The 17284-nt window shown below is 38.6% G+C and overlaps 1 protein-coding gene across 1 annotated transcript in view; it reads left to right on the top strand.

Annotated features, from left to right (window-relative positions):
- LOC116788277 (sodium channel protein type 5 subunit alpha-like) overlaps positions 1 to 14871 on the top strand; it is a 37632-nt gene extending 22761 nt beyond the window's left edge. The window contains 10 exon segments of the mRNA XM_032691011.1: positions 1056 to 1170; positions 1819 to 1973; positions 4189 to 4409; positions 5355 to 5430; positions 5538 to 5792; positions 6719 to 6772; positions 7551 to 7688; positions 10208 to 10312; positions 11141 to 11405; positions 12751 to 14871. Of these exon segments, the coding sequence (XP_032546902.1) occupies positions 1056 to 1170; positions 1819 to 1973; positions 4189 to 4409; positions 5355 to 5430; positions 5538 to 5792; positions 6719 to 6772; positions 7551 to 7688; positions 10208 to 10312; positions 11141 to 11405; positions 12751 to 13892 (2526 nt within the window). The 3' untranslated portion in view covers positions 13893 to 14871.
- Positions 14872 to 17284: the final 2413 nt, after the last annotated feature.

Here is a 17284-nt window from a genome sequence, read left to right as displayed (position 1 = left end):
GCTGTCCCATGGGTCACTCCTCCGTGGGTTGTGGTCCTTCACAAATGAGCTGTACCGACAGGGGTCTCCCACAGGGACCACAGGTTCCACCCAGGAGAAACCTGCTCCAGCCTGGGCTTCCCTCTCCACAGGCTACAGGTCTCCGGCAGGACCCTGCTCCACCTTGGGCCTCCGAAGGGGTCACAGCCTCCTTCCTGCATCCACCTGCTCCAGCGTGGGCTCCTCCATGGGCTGCAGGGGGGTCTCTGCACCCTGATGGTCCCTCATGTGTTGCAGGGGCACAGTTGCCCCACCATGGTCTGCACCACGGGCTGCAGGGCCTTGGCTCCGGCTCCTGGAGCACCTCCTGCCCCTCCTTCTGCACTGCCCTTGGGATCTACATTGTTATTCCCATATTCTCAGTCTGCTATTCCCTGACTGGAATTTCTTCTGCACAACAATCTTCTGTTATTAAATATGTTATCCCAGAGGCGTTACTGTCACTCCTGACTGGCTCGGCCTTGGCCAGTGGCAGGAAGTCTGTCCTGGAGCCAGCTGGCATCGGATCCACAGGAAAAGGGAAGCTTCTGGCAGCTTCCAACAGAAGTCACTCCTGTAGCCCCCCATCCCCTCTACCAAAACCAAGCAGCAGAAACTCACTACAAGACCATACATGCATTTCTATCCTGCTAGGCCTTCCCATCTTCAAGCCTTTTGAGACATGGTTTGTATCTGAAAGTAAAAAGAGAATTGGATTGGCCTGAAGAAGTCAGACTTTTGTCCAAAATTGTAGCATAAGAAAGTCTTCTTCTTCCTGCATGTCCTGTTTAGATGACAAGAAGAAACCAAGGAACTTATTAAATTAAAAGCATGGAAACAAAGAGTAGGGATTGGCTTTTTCTGTCCTATTATGTGTAGTTTTAATTTGATAGTTCAGCAACAGTAAGGTAATTTATAGACTGCAGAATTCTTTTGGGGAGGGGGGCAGGGGGATGATAAATTTCATTAATTTTTGGTTTTTTAACCTTGTTAATGAAAAGCAAATAAATTCTCCTCTTTCTCCTTCTCCCATGCAGAAATGTGGTGCCGCTCACTGCTCTTCTGAAGCCAGCAGTGTGGATGCAGCTGTTGGTCTGGAGAGGTTTTTCCAGACTGAAAAATCACACCTGCCTAAGGACTGTTTTGCAGAAAGTAGGAATCTTTCCTGTATTGTGCTAATACCAAATGAACAGTGTTAAAAAATATCCACTTGGAACATGTCCAAATTAGCAGAATCTGTTTTCCTGCTCATCCCAGTGTTGACATCTGCCTTTGATTACCTGACCATCTCCTTAGACTCCACTGACTCTCATGCTTCAGTCCTGCTGCCTTTACAGATTCATGGAGAGTGTTTCTGGTGCAAAGCAGTGAACAGGGAGTGTAGTTGTAATGTCTCTGCAGTGGAATAAAGTGTAATAATCAGTAAAAATATTAATTGACTAACCTACTAGTAAGGTACTCTCTCTTTTCAAAACAAAAAGAAGAAATGCAGAAAATAAACATTTTTTTAGATAGAAGTAAAGTCTTTTTTCTTGTGCCCACAAGCCTTTCTGAAGAAGGGCACAAAAGCAACTCTCTTTTTCCCATGTATGAGTTACTCTATTAAAAGAGACTAATTTTGCATACAAGTTTTTTCTTTTCTTTAGCTTTAGATCATTTCAACCACAGCATCACCTCATAGGCAAAACAGCACATTCTTTCTCTAATCTGTAGAAGCTCTCTTTAAGATGTCCTATACTGTTTTGATTCCATATCTCAGCATTTTCCATGGAACCAATATACTGTTCTTTCTCTTTTCAGATTGTGGTAAATGTTTCCCATGTTGTGTAGTGGATATCACTAAGTTTCCAGGCAGAAGTTGGTGGAACTTCAGGAAAACCTGCTACAGAATTGTTAACCATAGCGGGTTTGAATATTTTGTGATTTTTGTGATAGTATTGAGCAGTGCAGCACTGGTAAATTGCATTTAATTTCTCTAATTTTGCATTGATTGTTGTCAATAAGGAAAATAATAGTATTTGATTGATTTCTTCTATTCTGACATTCCTTCCAGCAGGGAGAGATAAGAGTGTAATAAATGCATCCCTTAAAACTGAAAAGGCTTTTCCCCACTTGGATGAGATATTTAAATATATGGATTTAAATATATGGAATTGTAGCTTTTCATGGAACTTAGTTCTTCATACATTTCTGTGTTAATTACAAGGCTAAACCAGAGTCTGAAATTACTTAGCACTTCTAAATAAAATAATAACACTTCTAAATGTTTAAAGTAAGGTAACTGCTCAGTAAAAATGTAGATTCAAAATCATCCAAACATTATGATTAGAATCTAAAATGAAATTGGCTGTAAACTGATAGGTGAGGTAACATTTCATTGCTGCCCTGATCAGATCCATTTCTACTCAAGAATAAGGGAACTTCTATGATTTGAAAGCTTATTCACTCTCGACTGAAAATAATTTGTTAAATAAAATGTTTTTAGTGCAAAAGGAACATAACCAAATAGTCTGAAAGGGATCTATGGGGTAAATGTCAGAATTTTCCAAATAAAATCTGCTCTGTGTACGTTAAATTCAGGTTGTTCACTGAACTATAGATTTGAACTGTCTGCTTTAGAATTCCCATGGCAAAATCACCAAGAGAAATCCCTGGGATTCCTGTGAGGGCTCCTCTCTATTTATGTGGAACCAAACTGAAGTAAGGAAGGAAACTGAGTTAGTCAGATCCTACAGCACATTAAGGAATAAACTGAACACAAAGCTATTTGGTACCCAGGTGCAAAATAACAAAACAACAACATCAAAGATGTTTTGCAGTGAGAACTTTCACATATGTTGTCCTCTTGCAAGAAGGGACTTGTCCATTTTGTTTGATTGTTTGTTTGTTTTCTTTGTTTATAAAGTTGTATGCTGGTAGGGAATTGTCTGAACCAGTTAGAACAAAGGGACACCATGGTGTCCATGGCTTGAAAGGAAATTAAATGAGATGGTGATGACAGAAAGAATGCGCAGAAAAGTCCATGGTGAGTGCTCAGTGCTCAGAGCAAAGGAAGAGTAGTTAGGAATTTAAGTAGATTCTAACTTTTTAAGCAGCAATTAAGAGTAACTAGAAACTTAAAAAGTTAGGAAAAAAGGAGTTGGAAGTTTGAAAAAACATCACTGCTAATGAGCAGGTGGTTTGACTGGTAGATGGAGATCAAGGTAGCCAAGGTTTAGCAGGGAATCAGAGGACACATTATCAGACTTGCTCAAGAAAAAAGGTCAGAAATGGCAGTTAGGTTTATGTACATGAATGCCAGAAGTTCTCCTTTACCCACACTCAAATGAACAGTCCCATGGACACAGGGACAGCTCTGCTCTGGAGGCATTTCTCCTAATTGTGGCACAACTGGAAGACCCCTTTAGGTCCAGAAGCAGAATCACTGTTTTCTAACACTGCAGAACAGGAGTGCATAGGTTTTATTGGATTATACATAGGAGCATCTCTGCTCCTTGTTTTTTCAGTGCTCTATGCTCCTGCTCCACCTTTTCCATGGCTTTTTAGACTGGATTTTTAGGCATCTCTTACGTGCAGGGGAGCAAATCAGGTTGCTATAATACCTAAATTAATGGAGATGGCGCTATAAGGTAGGGGAGAAGTGCTTGAAAGGAGGAATAAATACACTTCCAGAGGCTTGGTGAGGAAATAATGCAAGATGTAAAAGGAATTGGGAATAGATTGGCAATATCAAAAACTTAGAATTACTTAGCAAGGCAGAAAATGCATTAAACACAAGTAAACACTGATGTGAACAGCAGCAATCAATAAAGCATTTTCCTAAACCCTCAAGGTCAAGGTTTAGGTGAAAAAACCTGTAACTCCAGGAATGAACAGTTCCAGATAAGGAGTTTGTCATATTTTTTCATGTGTGTATTACAACTCTTCAGGCTGACTAAAGATGACTCATTTGGAAGGTCAGACTCTGAAAGACAGTGGTTAATGTGTTCAAGTCAGGCTTTAGTTTTTTACTTCTAAGTATAAAACTAAGTGGTGGTTGCCCATAATTTAATATGAAATGGTTGTAATAACAAAAACTGTAATAAGACAAACTGTGCATTCTTGTGCAATTTAAGAATAATTTTCCATGCAACTACTGACCTGTTTTAAATCTGAATTCTGAAATTCCAGGCATTTGAAGATATTCACCTGCAGAATAGACAAACAGTGAAAATGATCCTAAATTATGCTGATATAACATTTAGCTACATCTTTTTGCTGGAGATGCTTCTGAAATGGGTAGCTTATGGATTGCGCAGTTACTTCACAAATTCCTGGTGTTTGCTTGACTTTGTCATTGTATGTGTAAGTATCATATTCAGCTTGTCATACATTTTGATTTTTGACATTTTCTATCTGGATGGATCTGGACATGCAAATTCTGATTATGAATAACTACAAGAGTGAAAGACAGTTTCCAAAAGCTGAAAAACCTGCAATCCAAAGAGACCTTAGAACAAATTTAAATAGAAATTTTCAGCAATAATCAGAAGTTGCTGAAGAAACTTTTATTAGATATCACCTCTTATGACTATTTATAAAGAACATGTAGCATAAGTTCAGCAATTACAGTTTTCTAATCTTAATAGCAGTGCTGTCCAAATCAGAGGAAAAGATCCAATGAAAAGATGAAAATGAAAAGATCCAATGGCTGGACAGCGACACAAGAATTTCTACTACGAGAGAAGAGACAAACCATGAACAGTCAAAAAAACCCCTATTATTGAAATTTTTTTCTAATGCTTTCATTTAATTTTTGTTCTTAGAAAAATTTACAATATTGGATATGTTTTTAAAAAATAATTTTTGTTTCCACATCACTATCTTAAGTGATAATAAAGAATTATTGTATACTCTTCTGAGAATAATGATGGAGCAAATGGGAATATTTTATTTGAAAAATCCTTTCTGGTCTGGCAGTGCATATAAGTACCATAATTATCAACTTGGTTATCATATTAGCAGTCAAAAAAATTATATGGACTGGTTTTGAAAAAATAAAAAAAACAAACAGGAAAAAAACACATTTTAGACCAGAATGAAGGAAACCCAATTTTTTTCATATATTAGAAAAGAATGAAATAAAATTATATTACAATAAGTTTAAATGTGACTTACTGGTCAAAGATCTTGTAACATTCAGGTACTGTTTGCTAACACAAACAAGGGAAATAGGGAAATTTTGTTTACCATTTAATAATCCCAGTTGCAATTCTGTGAACACAGCTGTCATTTGTTTCCTGGGGACTAAATCCTGACTCCAAAGGCGTCAAATATGTATCACCTTGTTCCTCTGGAAGTGGCCTGAAATCTCTCAGGACTCTTAGAGCATTGAGGCCTCTACGAGCTTTGTCAAGATTTGAAGGGATAAAGGTAAAGATATTGGGGGTCGGTGTGAATTTTTATAATGGCTGCATTTAAAGATTTTTTTGAAAATGACAACATAAAATTCACTATTTTTTTCATTCATTTTTGTTCAGGTTGTTGTCAATGCACTCCTTGGAGCTATCCCCTCAATCTTCAATGTTTTGCTCGTCTGTGTTGTTGTTTGGCTCCTATTTAACATTGTAGGAGTAAAATTGTTTGGGAAAAGATTTTCAAAGTGCATACTCCAGGAAGGAGATATCAGTCTCATTAATACCAAAAGTGATTGTGAGTCCTATGGTGGAAATTGGACAAATTATCCTGTAAACTTTGATAATGTTGGAATGGGATACTTGGCTCTGCTCCAAGTGGTGAGTTCTATAAAAACATTCTCAGTTTTGTTTTCTTCAAGAAATGGGTTGAGCAGCCCAACCATGGGACACCACTATGCTTCTGCTTATCCCAGTGAAATTTGGGATATTTTTTAGCTTCCATATATATTTTCCTTATTGGTGACCTGCTCAGTTCTTCCTAAGTAACACTTGAGCATATGCTCAAGAACTCATAAAATCAAGAACTCTGTTTCATGGCTTTTCAATTTTGTTTTAATTTTGATTAACACTCTAAACCTGAAATAGTCTGCAGGTTACTGAATTAAAAATATTCTCATTTTCTCTCGTTCAGAGTGGATGAGAAAGAAAATCAGGGCACAATTTATTTATATTTTCTTTTCTTGTAGAAGTCATGAAGGATTGGGATACTGATTTATTGAGCTCCCTAACATGACAACAAAGGAGAGAAAGGCGTTTTTCAATTCGTTTGTTATGCCTGTATCTTTTTTAGCTGAAGTTCTATACCCTGGATCCTCCAAAGTATTCTGTGATTCTGCAGAGTTGCTAAAAATTGCAGGAAGGAATTGCCTGCTGTTTTCTTCGAAATTGTTTTTATCCTTTTATATTATATTTGCAAGTTAAGCTGAAAATTTTACCATTTCATTTTTTTTACAAAAAAATTATTTTAACAAGAATTAATATTAAGACACTTTTCACATGCATCATGATTTTTTTTTGTTTTCAGGAAATATTTTTGTTTCTTTGTTTGTTTTTGTTTAGTTTTCAATAAGTATTTTTTTTCTCTTTACTAAACTCCAGTGAATCATACTTCCCAGCAGATCTTTAGAAGTGATACATATTTTTTATAGCATAGTGCTCATTTTCCACAACTATCAACACATTTATATTAGCTATACCTAATTTTTTTCTTAGCTATAATAAACTTAATAATGCATTTTTTTCAGGCAACTTTTAAAGGTTGGATGGATGTTATGTATGCAGCAGTGGATTCACGTAAGGTATGTCACTAAAATGCCAATTTAGTTCTTTTCCCTTTTCTTCTTCCCTTTTCCATCCATGTCATTACTTTTTCAGCTTTGTTTGCAATATCAAGTCAAAAATACAAGTGGTTGAAGGCATCAAACTACACAGTGAAACAATAATCCTTGGAGTACCAAAAATCTGGAACTTAGACAAAAGGAACTGGTCAAAGTAGAGTGACACCACACAAATCCCTGCTATGTCAGGAATGCAGAGGGGAAGATGTTGCAAGCTTTGTGCAAGTCTCTTTTGGAAACAGAATACAGAAGCTCTTGGAGGGACTGTGCAAATTATCTTCCTTTTTAAACGTGTACAGCAACATTGAAAGAGCTTGCAGCTAGAGCAGTTATTTCAGGAGTTTTTCTTCCCTAGATTTGACATCCTCACTATTTCTTCCCCCTTTGCATGTGCTGTTCCTCACTCTCTTACCAGGACATTAAGTTTAGTCTGAGCTGTTGTTTTTAATCAGGGCGTTCACAGGATCCCTTCTGATTGGAACTGGTTCTTTATTACTTAAAAATTTGCTGAAGCTGGATTTGTCTCTATAGCTCTGTTTGTCATTATCTTTACAATCAGTAGCAAGATAGAACAAGAGAGTGGTTCTACTTGTACATCCAGGTAAAGATTTAAATGCATGGAAATAATTTATCCATCACGACAGTGAAAAGATCTTTTATTATAAATTGGAAATGGTAAAACTATGATTATCTCCTTTTTACCAATATTATTTTTCTGGTTTGACTTTTTTTTTAACAGATGAATGAACAGCCAAAGTTTGAAGCAAACTTTTATATGTACATATACTTTGTGGTTTTCATTATTTTTGGATCTTTCTTCATGCTGAACCTTTTTATTGGAGTGGTTATCAACAATTTTAACCAACAAAGGAAAAAGATAAGTACTACTTGAGCTAACTCAGGATCTCCTCTAATCCCAATTTAAATGAATGCTGGTTTGACATGTCGATGTCTAACATTTTGAAATAACTGTTTACCTGGATAAATTTAAACTAATAACATTTTAAACCACGTTTTGGAAACAGGAGTCCTCTTTTCCTCAATTGCTTTTAGCAATTTACCTGTATCATAGAGTAGAATCATAGAATCATAGAATCAGATGGGTTGGAAAAGACCTCTGAGATCATCAAGTCCAACCCTTGATCCTACACCTCTGTGGTTACCAGACCATGGCACTGATGCCACATCCAGTCTCATCTTAAAAACCACCACTACTGGGAATCCACCACTTCCCTGGGCAGCCCATTCCAATGGCTGATCACCCTCTCTGTAAAGAATTTCTTCCTAGTATCCAACCTAAACCTCCCCTGGCACAGCTTAAGACCATGCCCTCTTGTCTTGCTGACAGTTGCCTGGGAGAAGAGACCAACCCCCACCTGGCTCCCCCCTCCTGTCAGGGAGTTGTAGAGAGTGAGGAGGTCTCCCCTGAGCCTCCTCTTCTCCAGGTTGAACAGCCCCAGCTCCCTCAGCCTCTCCTCACAGCACTTGTGCTCAAGTCCCTTCCCCAGCCTCTTTGCTCTTCTCTGGACCTGCTCCAGCCCCTCAATGTCCTTCCTGAACTGAGGGGCCCAGAGCTGGACACAGCACTCGAGGTGTGGCCTCACCAGTGCTGAGTCCAGGGGAAGAATCACTTCCCTGGACCTGTTGGCCACACTGTTCCTGATACAGGCCAGGGTACCACTGGCCTTCTTGGCCACCTGGGCACATTCTGGCTCCTGTTCAGCTTCTTATCAATCCAAACTCCCAGGTGCTTTTCTGCCTGACTGCTCTCCAGCCACTCTGTCCCCAGCCTGTAGCACTGGAGGGGTTCGTTGTGACCAAAGTACAGGACCCGGCACTTGGCCTTGTTGAACCTCATCCCGTTGGAATCAGCCCATGGATCCAGCTTAGCCAGGTCCCTCTGCAGAGCCCTCCTACCTTCCAGCTGATTGACACTTGCTCTCAGCTTAGTGTCATCTGCAAATTTACTGATGGTGGACTCAATCCCCTCATCTAAATCATCCATAAAGATATTAAACAGAACTGGGCCCAACACTGATCCCTGGGGACACCACTAGTGACCGGCTGCCAACTGGATGCAGCCCCGTTCACCAGCACTCTCTGGGCCCGGCCCTCCAGCCAGTTCCTGACCCAGCACAGAGTGCCCCTGTCCAAGCCGTGGGCTGCAGCTTTTTCAGGAGAATGTAATGGGAGATGGTGTCAAAGACTTTGCTGAAGTCCGGACAGACACATCCAAAGCCTTCCCCTCATCCACTAGGCGGGTCACCTGATCATAAAAGGAATCAGGTTGGTCAGACAGGACCTGCCCCTCCTAAACCCTTGCTGGCTGGGTCTGATCCCTTGTCCATCCTGTAGGTGCTGTGTGATTGCACTTAGGATGATCTGCTCCATAACCTTGCCAGGCACTGAGGTCAGGCTGACGGGCCTGGAGTTTCCCAGGTCCTCCTTCCAGCCCTTTCTGTGGATGGGTGTGATATTCACCAACTTCCAATCATCTGGGACCTCCCCAGTGAACCAGGACTGTTGGTAAATGATGGAGAACAGCTTGGCGAGCTCTTCTGCCAGCTCCCTCATCCCCCTAGAATGGATCCCATGTGACTCCACAGACTTGTGAGGATCCAAGTGGCTCAGCAGGTCGCAAACTGTTTCCTCCTGGATTACAGGGGGCTATTCAGCTTCTTATCTCTGTCTACAAGCTCCAAAAGCCAGCTGTCCTCGGGACAACCTGTCTTACTGTTGAAAACTGAGGTAAAGAAGATGTTAAATGCCTCAGCCTTTTCCTCATCTTTGATAATTATGTTTCCCCCACCATGTCCAATAAAGAAAGGAGGTTTTCCTTGCCCCTTTTATGACTGATGAGTGACTTCTGAATTCTGGGTTCAAAGGGATTGCTAAGTACTACAGAGGGTGTAGATGGGGATAAGTAATACAGGGGGTGTAGATGGGAATAAGAAATTAATTGTCGGGAACCTCCTGTAGAACTGGGTCCCATCATCCTCCTAGTCCAGCAATACTCCATTTACCGACTAGTCCAGCAATACTCTTCTGTTTCTACCTTCCCCAAAAATAGAAAGTATTTCCCTTCTTGATGAATTGTATGTAATTTTTAAAGTATGAAATAGATTTCTAAAACTTCAGAAAGTCTCTCACACTTGAGGGAACTGACTTGAGAACACTGCCTAGACTAGACTTCCATGATCAGACCCAGATCAGCTCTTTCCAGTACATCTATTCAAAGATCAAGGGGAAAAGGAGAAATGGTGAAGACATATTTTGTCTCTGTGCTCTCTCTTAGGTCCCACTCAGGACAGCTGTAACTTACTCTTTTACAGAAAGTTGCTGGTATTTAGGGAACTGCTTAAACTTCAGCTGAACAACAATATTCTTTCCCTTTACTTAGGTGGAAAGGATCTATTTTTGACTGAGGAACAGAAAAAGTACTATAATGCCCTAAAAAAACTTGGATCCAAGAAACCTCAAAAACCCATCCCAAGACCATCGGTGAGACCATCTTAAATAGAACATGGCAGAAGATAAAACGATGGTGACCATATTTGAACTCAGTAGCCCAGGCACAGGGAAATAAACTTTGCATTAGAACCCCTCATCTTCTTTATTCAATGCAGTATTTACATTTTACTCTTTTGCTTAATTCCATCTAAAAGAGCCTTTGTTTGTGGTCATTAATTAGGGAGATTTATATCCTATTTGTGACCTATTCAAATGTGCAGCCTGTTTATAAAGGTTCATATTAAGTGTTTGATATTCCTACCATGACCTTGGTTACTTAAGTTGCACGATGTTGCTTCTGCCACTAGATTGGATTAATGCAGGTGAGAATGAATAGAGAATAGTACATACCCCCATGGCAGTTATTTGCTTTTAGATAATCTTATGCTTTATTTCTTTTAGTTCCTTAAATTTATTTCCAGGCCTGGCTTTTCATAGTAACTATTCAGAGTTTTTCTTGCTTATGACATTTTAATTAGAGTTAATTATAGTAAAATATCTGCTTCAGTAAGGATTTCTATTAAAAGAGCAACACAATGTACAATGTACTCTGAATGTTTTCGTGATGTATATAAATACATATATATATATATATATGTATATATATGCCAATGTTCTTGCTTGATGCCTGAATATACTTAGCCAAGTACTGCGAGTTTTCATTGAAGATCTAAAGAAATCCCCTAAAAATGCTTTTAGTAGCTAATTCTTAAATTTATATTACTTTAAATTCTTTTTCTAAGCACAAATTACTGATTAATATTTGAATGCAGGCTGAGTCCTAGAAGTAGCATCAAGCATTTCTTGTTCTCTCCACAGAATGCATTCCTGGGATTGCTGTTTGATATCGTAATGCACAAAGCATTTGACATCATCATTCTGATTTTCATCTGCCTTAATATGTTTGTTATGATGGCAGAAAATAACCAGGAAGGCACCAAGGAACTTCTTAATAAAATCAACTATTTTTTTGTGGCTGTATTTACAGCAGAATGTGTCATGAAATTGCTGGCCTTAAGACAGCACTACTTCAAAAGCGGCTGGAACTTATTTGATTTAATTGTTGTGGTCCTTTCAATAGTTAGTAAGTACCAATCACTAAATCAGGTAATGTGTCTTACCAACATTGAGCCAAATTTCAGTATGAAGTAACCACTTAGATATATTTGATAAACAAAGTCCAGATCCACTGTACTTTTTCAAACTATATGCTGTCATTCCTTCTAAAAGGATGTATTTTGTTTTCCCTTATATTTTTACACAGTACTAAAAGGTAAATGATGTTTTCAATTTTTACTTTTCTTAAAGTATGTTTTCTTGAGTAATTAACAGAGCAGAAATTTAATTAATTAACATCTTCTCTAAAGTACTGTACTTTACCTGTTGTCTGTCTTTATGCTTTCAGTTTACATGTTATCATGGTAACTGTTCTTTTCACAGTAAAAGTAAATTCATGTTAAAAATACATTTGCTTGAAAAATGAGAAAGATGTATCTAATTTTTCCTGGACCTACTTTAAAGAAGGCAGATCCTGATTTCTGTTTTAGAAAGCTCAGGAAACCCTAATTGCTCAGCACCATTCTAAGTCTGGACCACTGTTCGTGACTGTGAAAAGTCTCACTAAAACTGACTTGGCTTTTTTGGCTTTTCAAATAAGACTAGATGCTGATCGTTTCCTCTACAAAGAGTCATATATAGCTCTAGTTTCTTTTGAAGTTTATTAGGTTTGTACTTCCCACTCAGGCTCAGGTTATATCACAGAATAAAGGACAGGAAAGAAAAACTGCTCTGAGTTCTCTGTTTTGTGCCTAAGCACAGTAACCCTTTGCTGTCCCGTGCAACCCAGGAAAATGATGACTCCTTAACTCCTCTGTTTGCAATCATTTGCATTGCTGCTGTACCCTTACTCTGTTAGTAGGGTCAAAGAACGGGGTGTAATGGGGGATAAATACCAAAAGACAGTTTTTCTTTAGAATCCTCTTGGTCTCCTCTGCTCTCCTTCAAGTACCAAGCATTAGTCAAAGCCTCACATTTAGCATGTGATCAGGCCTGTAAAGAAGCAGCAGACAGCAGCTAGGAGGCAATCCCCACAGCTTCCAGCACAGGAGCTGAATGGAGCTAAAAGGATTTTTAAGTACTTGAGCAATGAATGTGTAACTTCAACAGCCCTGAATTAGAGAAATCCGGGAGGATGCAGTTTCCAAACTATGCATAATCTTGATATCTCTCTAATATTGAAAGGTATTACAATTTGTCTTTCTTTTCTTGAACTGTTCTGTAAGCAGGTGCAGTATTGATGATGTTTGTGTGGAAAGTGGTGTAATATGGTCAGTGTTACTTCTGACACCTAAAGCACAGAATATAAAAAAGCAGACAAAAATTTGACTAATATACCTTGACAACACTTTGTTTTTTCTCTCATTTCAAAGGTATTGGGGTTTCTGAAGCCTTTGAAAACTTCGTCTCTCCGACACTTTTGAGAACTATTCGTTTGGTGCGAATTGGCCGAATCCTGAGATTGGTTCGAAGAGCGAGAGGAATTCGAACCCTTCTCTTTGCATTACTGATGTCTCTTCCTGCACTGGTCAACATTGGCCTTTTGCTTTTCCTGATTATGTTCATTTATGCCGTTGTGGGCATGGCAAACTTTGCCTGTCTTCCCTGGGAAGGTGGGATTGATAACATTTTCAACTTTCAAACCTTTTCTGGTAGCATTCTCTGTCTCTTCCAAATTACAACATCAGCTGGCTGGGATAGTCTTCTGGCCCCTTTGTTAAGTGAATCTGGTACATGTGCTCCCAACTTAAATTTAACAGATACAGATAAAACTACTTGCAAAAATAGAGCATTTGGAATTTTTTATTTTGTAAGCTATGTCATTATATCTTTTCTCATTGTTGTAAATATGTACATAGCTGTCATTTTAGAGAACTTCAATGTTGCCACTGAAGAAAGCACAGATCCTCTTTGTGAGGATGACTTTGATATGTTTTATGAGACCTGGGGAAAATTTGATCCTCTGGCCACACAGTTTATTGACTATTCTGCTCTTTCAGACTTTGCAGATGCTCTGGCAGAACCCTTGCGCATTCCAAAGCCCAATAGCATCCAGCTCATATCCATGGACCTCCCTCTAGTGAGTGGAGATAAGATCCACTGCTTGGATATCTTGCTTGCTTTCAGTAAACGAGTCTTGGGAGAATGTGGAGATTTTGATACACTTAAATTACTCATTGAAGAAAAATTTGTGGCTGCCGATCCATCTAAAAGTTCTCACAGGCCAATTTCTTCTACATTTAAGAGAAAACAAGAGGAGGTATCAGCAGTTATTATCCAAAGGGCCTTCAGGAGGTATTTGATACAGCGTTCTTTCAAAAATACATCTTTCTTAAGCCGTCACAGTCAGACCAGTGCTGTCTTTGGAGAAGAAACGCGGGAGAAGCAAAGGCTTATTGTATCAATGCTTAATGAAAGCAGTGGCAGGAAGATACATAAATCACGGCCTGTTTCTTCCACATCTCTCCCTTGACTTTATGATGCTGTTGCTGACACAAACAAGCTGGACACATAAGGTTACCCCAGGCTGCAGCATTTTTGACATTTAAAGCAAAGTAACTTGTTTTCAGATGGAGACAATATGTGAACCCCAGAGCCTAATACTCTAAATTTAGAATAATGATGGCAGCCTTCAAGCATTGTGATTGTTCAAATTTTCAAATTCTCCTTAAAATGATTAAGATCTGAACAACTATGTCATAAATATTGGAGGAAAATCAAACCATAGAACTTTTTTCTCTGCTACTGGAGTAGGTTGGTTAATATTTTCACCTGCCAGTTTTGTCTTAGTTCATGTGTTTATGGAAGTAATCTGTAAAAGATCAGTTGTAAGCACAGATTTATAAACACACAAGGCTCTAGAATAATGAATATCTCTTTAGAGATAACCAATATTTCCAACTAGGCTTTATTGTAGCAAAATGAATAATTACTGCATTTCTGTAATAGAGCTCATTCAGGACACTCGAGTATAATCAGCCTCTAATTTTGATGGTTTTGGGACCATTCTCCTCCTAGCATGTTTGGGTGGATTTGTTTATGCTTAAGAATTTTGGAGGTGTCTTTATATGTGCACCTAAATGGATTTAACAGATCATCCTCAGTTGCCTGTGCTTGAAAGTTGTATATAATTTGTTCTTTGTCTCAATCAGTGTATGAAAACTGTCATAATCATAGCTACCAAAACCAAAGGATGTTATACAAGGGGTATTGCTTCTGGAAAATCTGGAAAATCATTGTACATAAAATTTAATCATCACTCAAATGTCATAGAAAGCATTACTTAGTATTCTGAAAAGGAGTTCATGGTATATCTTATGAGACAACATTTAATAAAAGCTAAGGGAAGCGTTTATTTGATTGATTCTGAAAAAATATACATGAACAATTTGTAATAATATTTTAGTGATTCTTTTGCAGTTTATGTTATTCAGTGTCACGGTGGATTCAGGACCACCAATAAAATGCGACTGGTTTAGATTCTTCAATAAAGAGTTCAGATGCTTAATATGTTTTTGTCTGTTTTGTAAGGACTATCTTCAATTTCATTTATTACAGGACATAATCTGTTCTTGGAGGGGTAATACAATTTTCCAAAAGTAGCTACCTATTAGCACAACAAAACAAAAATATTTCACTTTTTGCAGGGAATCAGAAAAGATTTATCATTTTGAGGCCAAGAATAGCAGGAACAATAAGGTAATTACTCAATTTTTACTGTCATTTCCTGGGTTAAATACTATTAAATATTGTTAAATCTAAAATAATTTCAGGACAAATAAAGACACAGGAAAGCTAAGAGTTTAAGAGTTCCAATACAGTATGGTTTGAAGGGACTTTGTTATGATTGAGCTTCAGCTACCCAGGGAACTGGTGGAATCACCATCCCTGGAAATGTTCCAAAAACAAGTGGATGTGGCACTTAGTACTGTGGCTTAGTGGGCGTGGTGGTGTTTGATTAGAGGTTGAACTTGATGATCTTGGAGGTCTTTTGTAGCAGTCCATTAGTATACATGCCTGCAATAAAGACAAGTACTACAGACATTCAAACACTGCAGAATATCTTTTATTGCAGTGAGAATAATAACAAAAAAAAAAAACTAGCAAAGAGAATCAAAAGGTAAAAATGAAAACAAAATAACTATTTAATCGGTTGGCATTAAAACAATACTATGAATAGCTTTTAATACAGTAGGAACTAATAAAAAGGAAACTAAAGGAATACCAAAAAAGGATATTAAAACAATACTACGGACAACTTTTAATACAGTATTAATTAGGAAAACAAGGGGTATTAAAGGGAAAACATTATGAACAAGTTTTATTACAATATTAACTAAATAGAGGGGAATTAAAAGGAACATAAAATGGATATTAAAACATTTGCTTTCCTGGTTGCTTCCTATCAATAAACTGTGCTTGCCGACACAGACAGGCCAGGGCTACCAGGATGTACAGCAGCTGATCGGTGCCCGTGCTTAGCGGGCGTCCCCACAGAGCAACACTGTCTCCATGTAAGGATGAGCATCGCTCACCCCAGCAGCACTGACACCCCGTTTTTATCAGCTCTACATTACACCATGTAGGGCCAGTACACAGCATAAGATGATGCTTGAGTGGCAGGCAAACACTGCCTATTCATGACCTAATAGCAACAGTCTGCCCATGCCCTGCTCTAGGGTAAGGGGCGAATGACCCCTGCCCACATAATCTTCCTCTCACCATTATCTTTCTCACCCGGGTATATGACCTCTACCATTGTGTTTCAAGGGTATTTGTATCCATCTTGCAGTATGTAGCAAAGCCAAGGAGGAACTCAGCTCTGAAAATAGGGGATATCAAGTTGACTTGCTAAAAAGCACAACGGACCTTACAGTTAACTTGTGACATAAAGTTACATGGTACAATACTCTAGCTGGTTTCACATCCTAATATGGTTTCTTTCTCACACCTCTATGCTCCATAGATCATCTAATTCAAAAGTACTCTCCTTACATCTTTTCCAACCTTAGTGATTCTGTGATTACTTCCAGAACCAGCTGCAGTCCAGAAAAAAAGGTTGATGAAGAAGGTTTGCAGACTTCTTAGGATAACTCAGGAATTTGCACTTGGGAGCTGCCACACTGGGCAGAGGGATGCAGAGATATTTGGTGGCTCTGCTTGAGACCTGCTCCTGTCCAGCTTGTGTTGTTTTATGCAGAGTGATGCTTGTGAGGTGAAACTCTTTATTTTGTTCTTTGAGAGCTGAACTGAGCTGACAACTTTTGTTCAGTGACCGGGTACCATTAGATGGCAGCATTTAGTGTGGTTTAACATGTGACCAGTCTTTAGTGAAAGAGGTGTCAAACTTGCACGCTTCAGCAAAAAGGTATTACATTGATTGTAAAAAAGTTACTATAAAAAAAAAGGCTCAAATCTCTCTTTTTTTCTGTCCTGGGCTTTCAAGTTAGCCACAGTTCTCAGGAGGTGCTTGTTCACTGACTGTTCTGGCTTTTGATAGACCTTAAGGACTGGGGGAGAAAAAAAATTCTCCTGTGTCCTTGGGCTTTCTGGAAGGGTAGTTTCAAACATATCTTTACATCACTGTAAAAGGAAATGTTTCTTCGACAAGAGGTAAGAATGCTTTGTTATGCATTGGAAAAGAAGGAAAGACTGGAAAAGCCATATAAGAGACTTTTAAACACTAATGAATCTATCTTTGCAATTTAAAATTATTTGTTTGAATGCAACACCAGGTTCTCTGCCCTGGATCATAATTAGAATTACTTCAAAGATGAACACTTTATTTCCATTGTAGGGGCAGCAATTTTGGACAAAACCGTACCTGACATGAACACATCCTTAGTGATTATTTTACCTCAGCAACACACAGAAGTGCCTGAATTCACCACATAGCAAGTTTAGAAG

The sequence above is a fragment of the Chiroxiphia lanceolata genome, chromosome 1 (genome assembly GCF_009829145.1).
Source record: "Chiroxiphia lanceolata isolate bChiLan1 chromosome 1, bChiLan1.pri, whole genome shotgun sequence".
NCBI classification, from domain to species: Eukaryota; Metazoa; Chordata; class Aves; order Passeriformes; family Pipridae; genus Chiroxiphia; species Chiroxiphia lanceolata.
The sequence above is the reverse complement of the archived record's forward strand: the minus strand, read 5'-3'. Positions and strand labels throughout refer to the sequence as shown.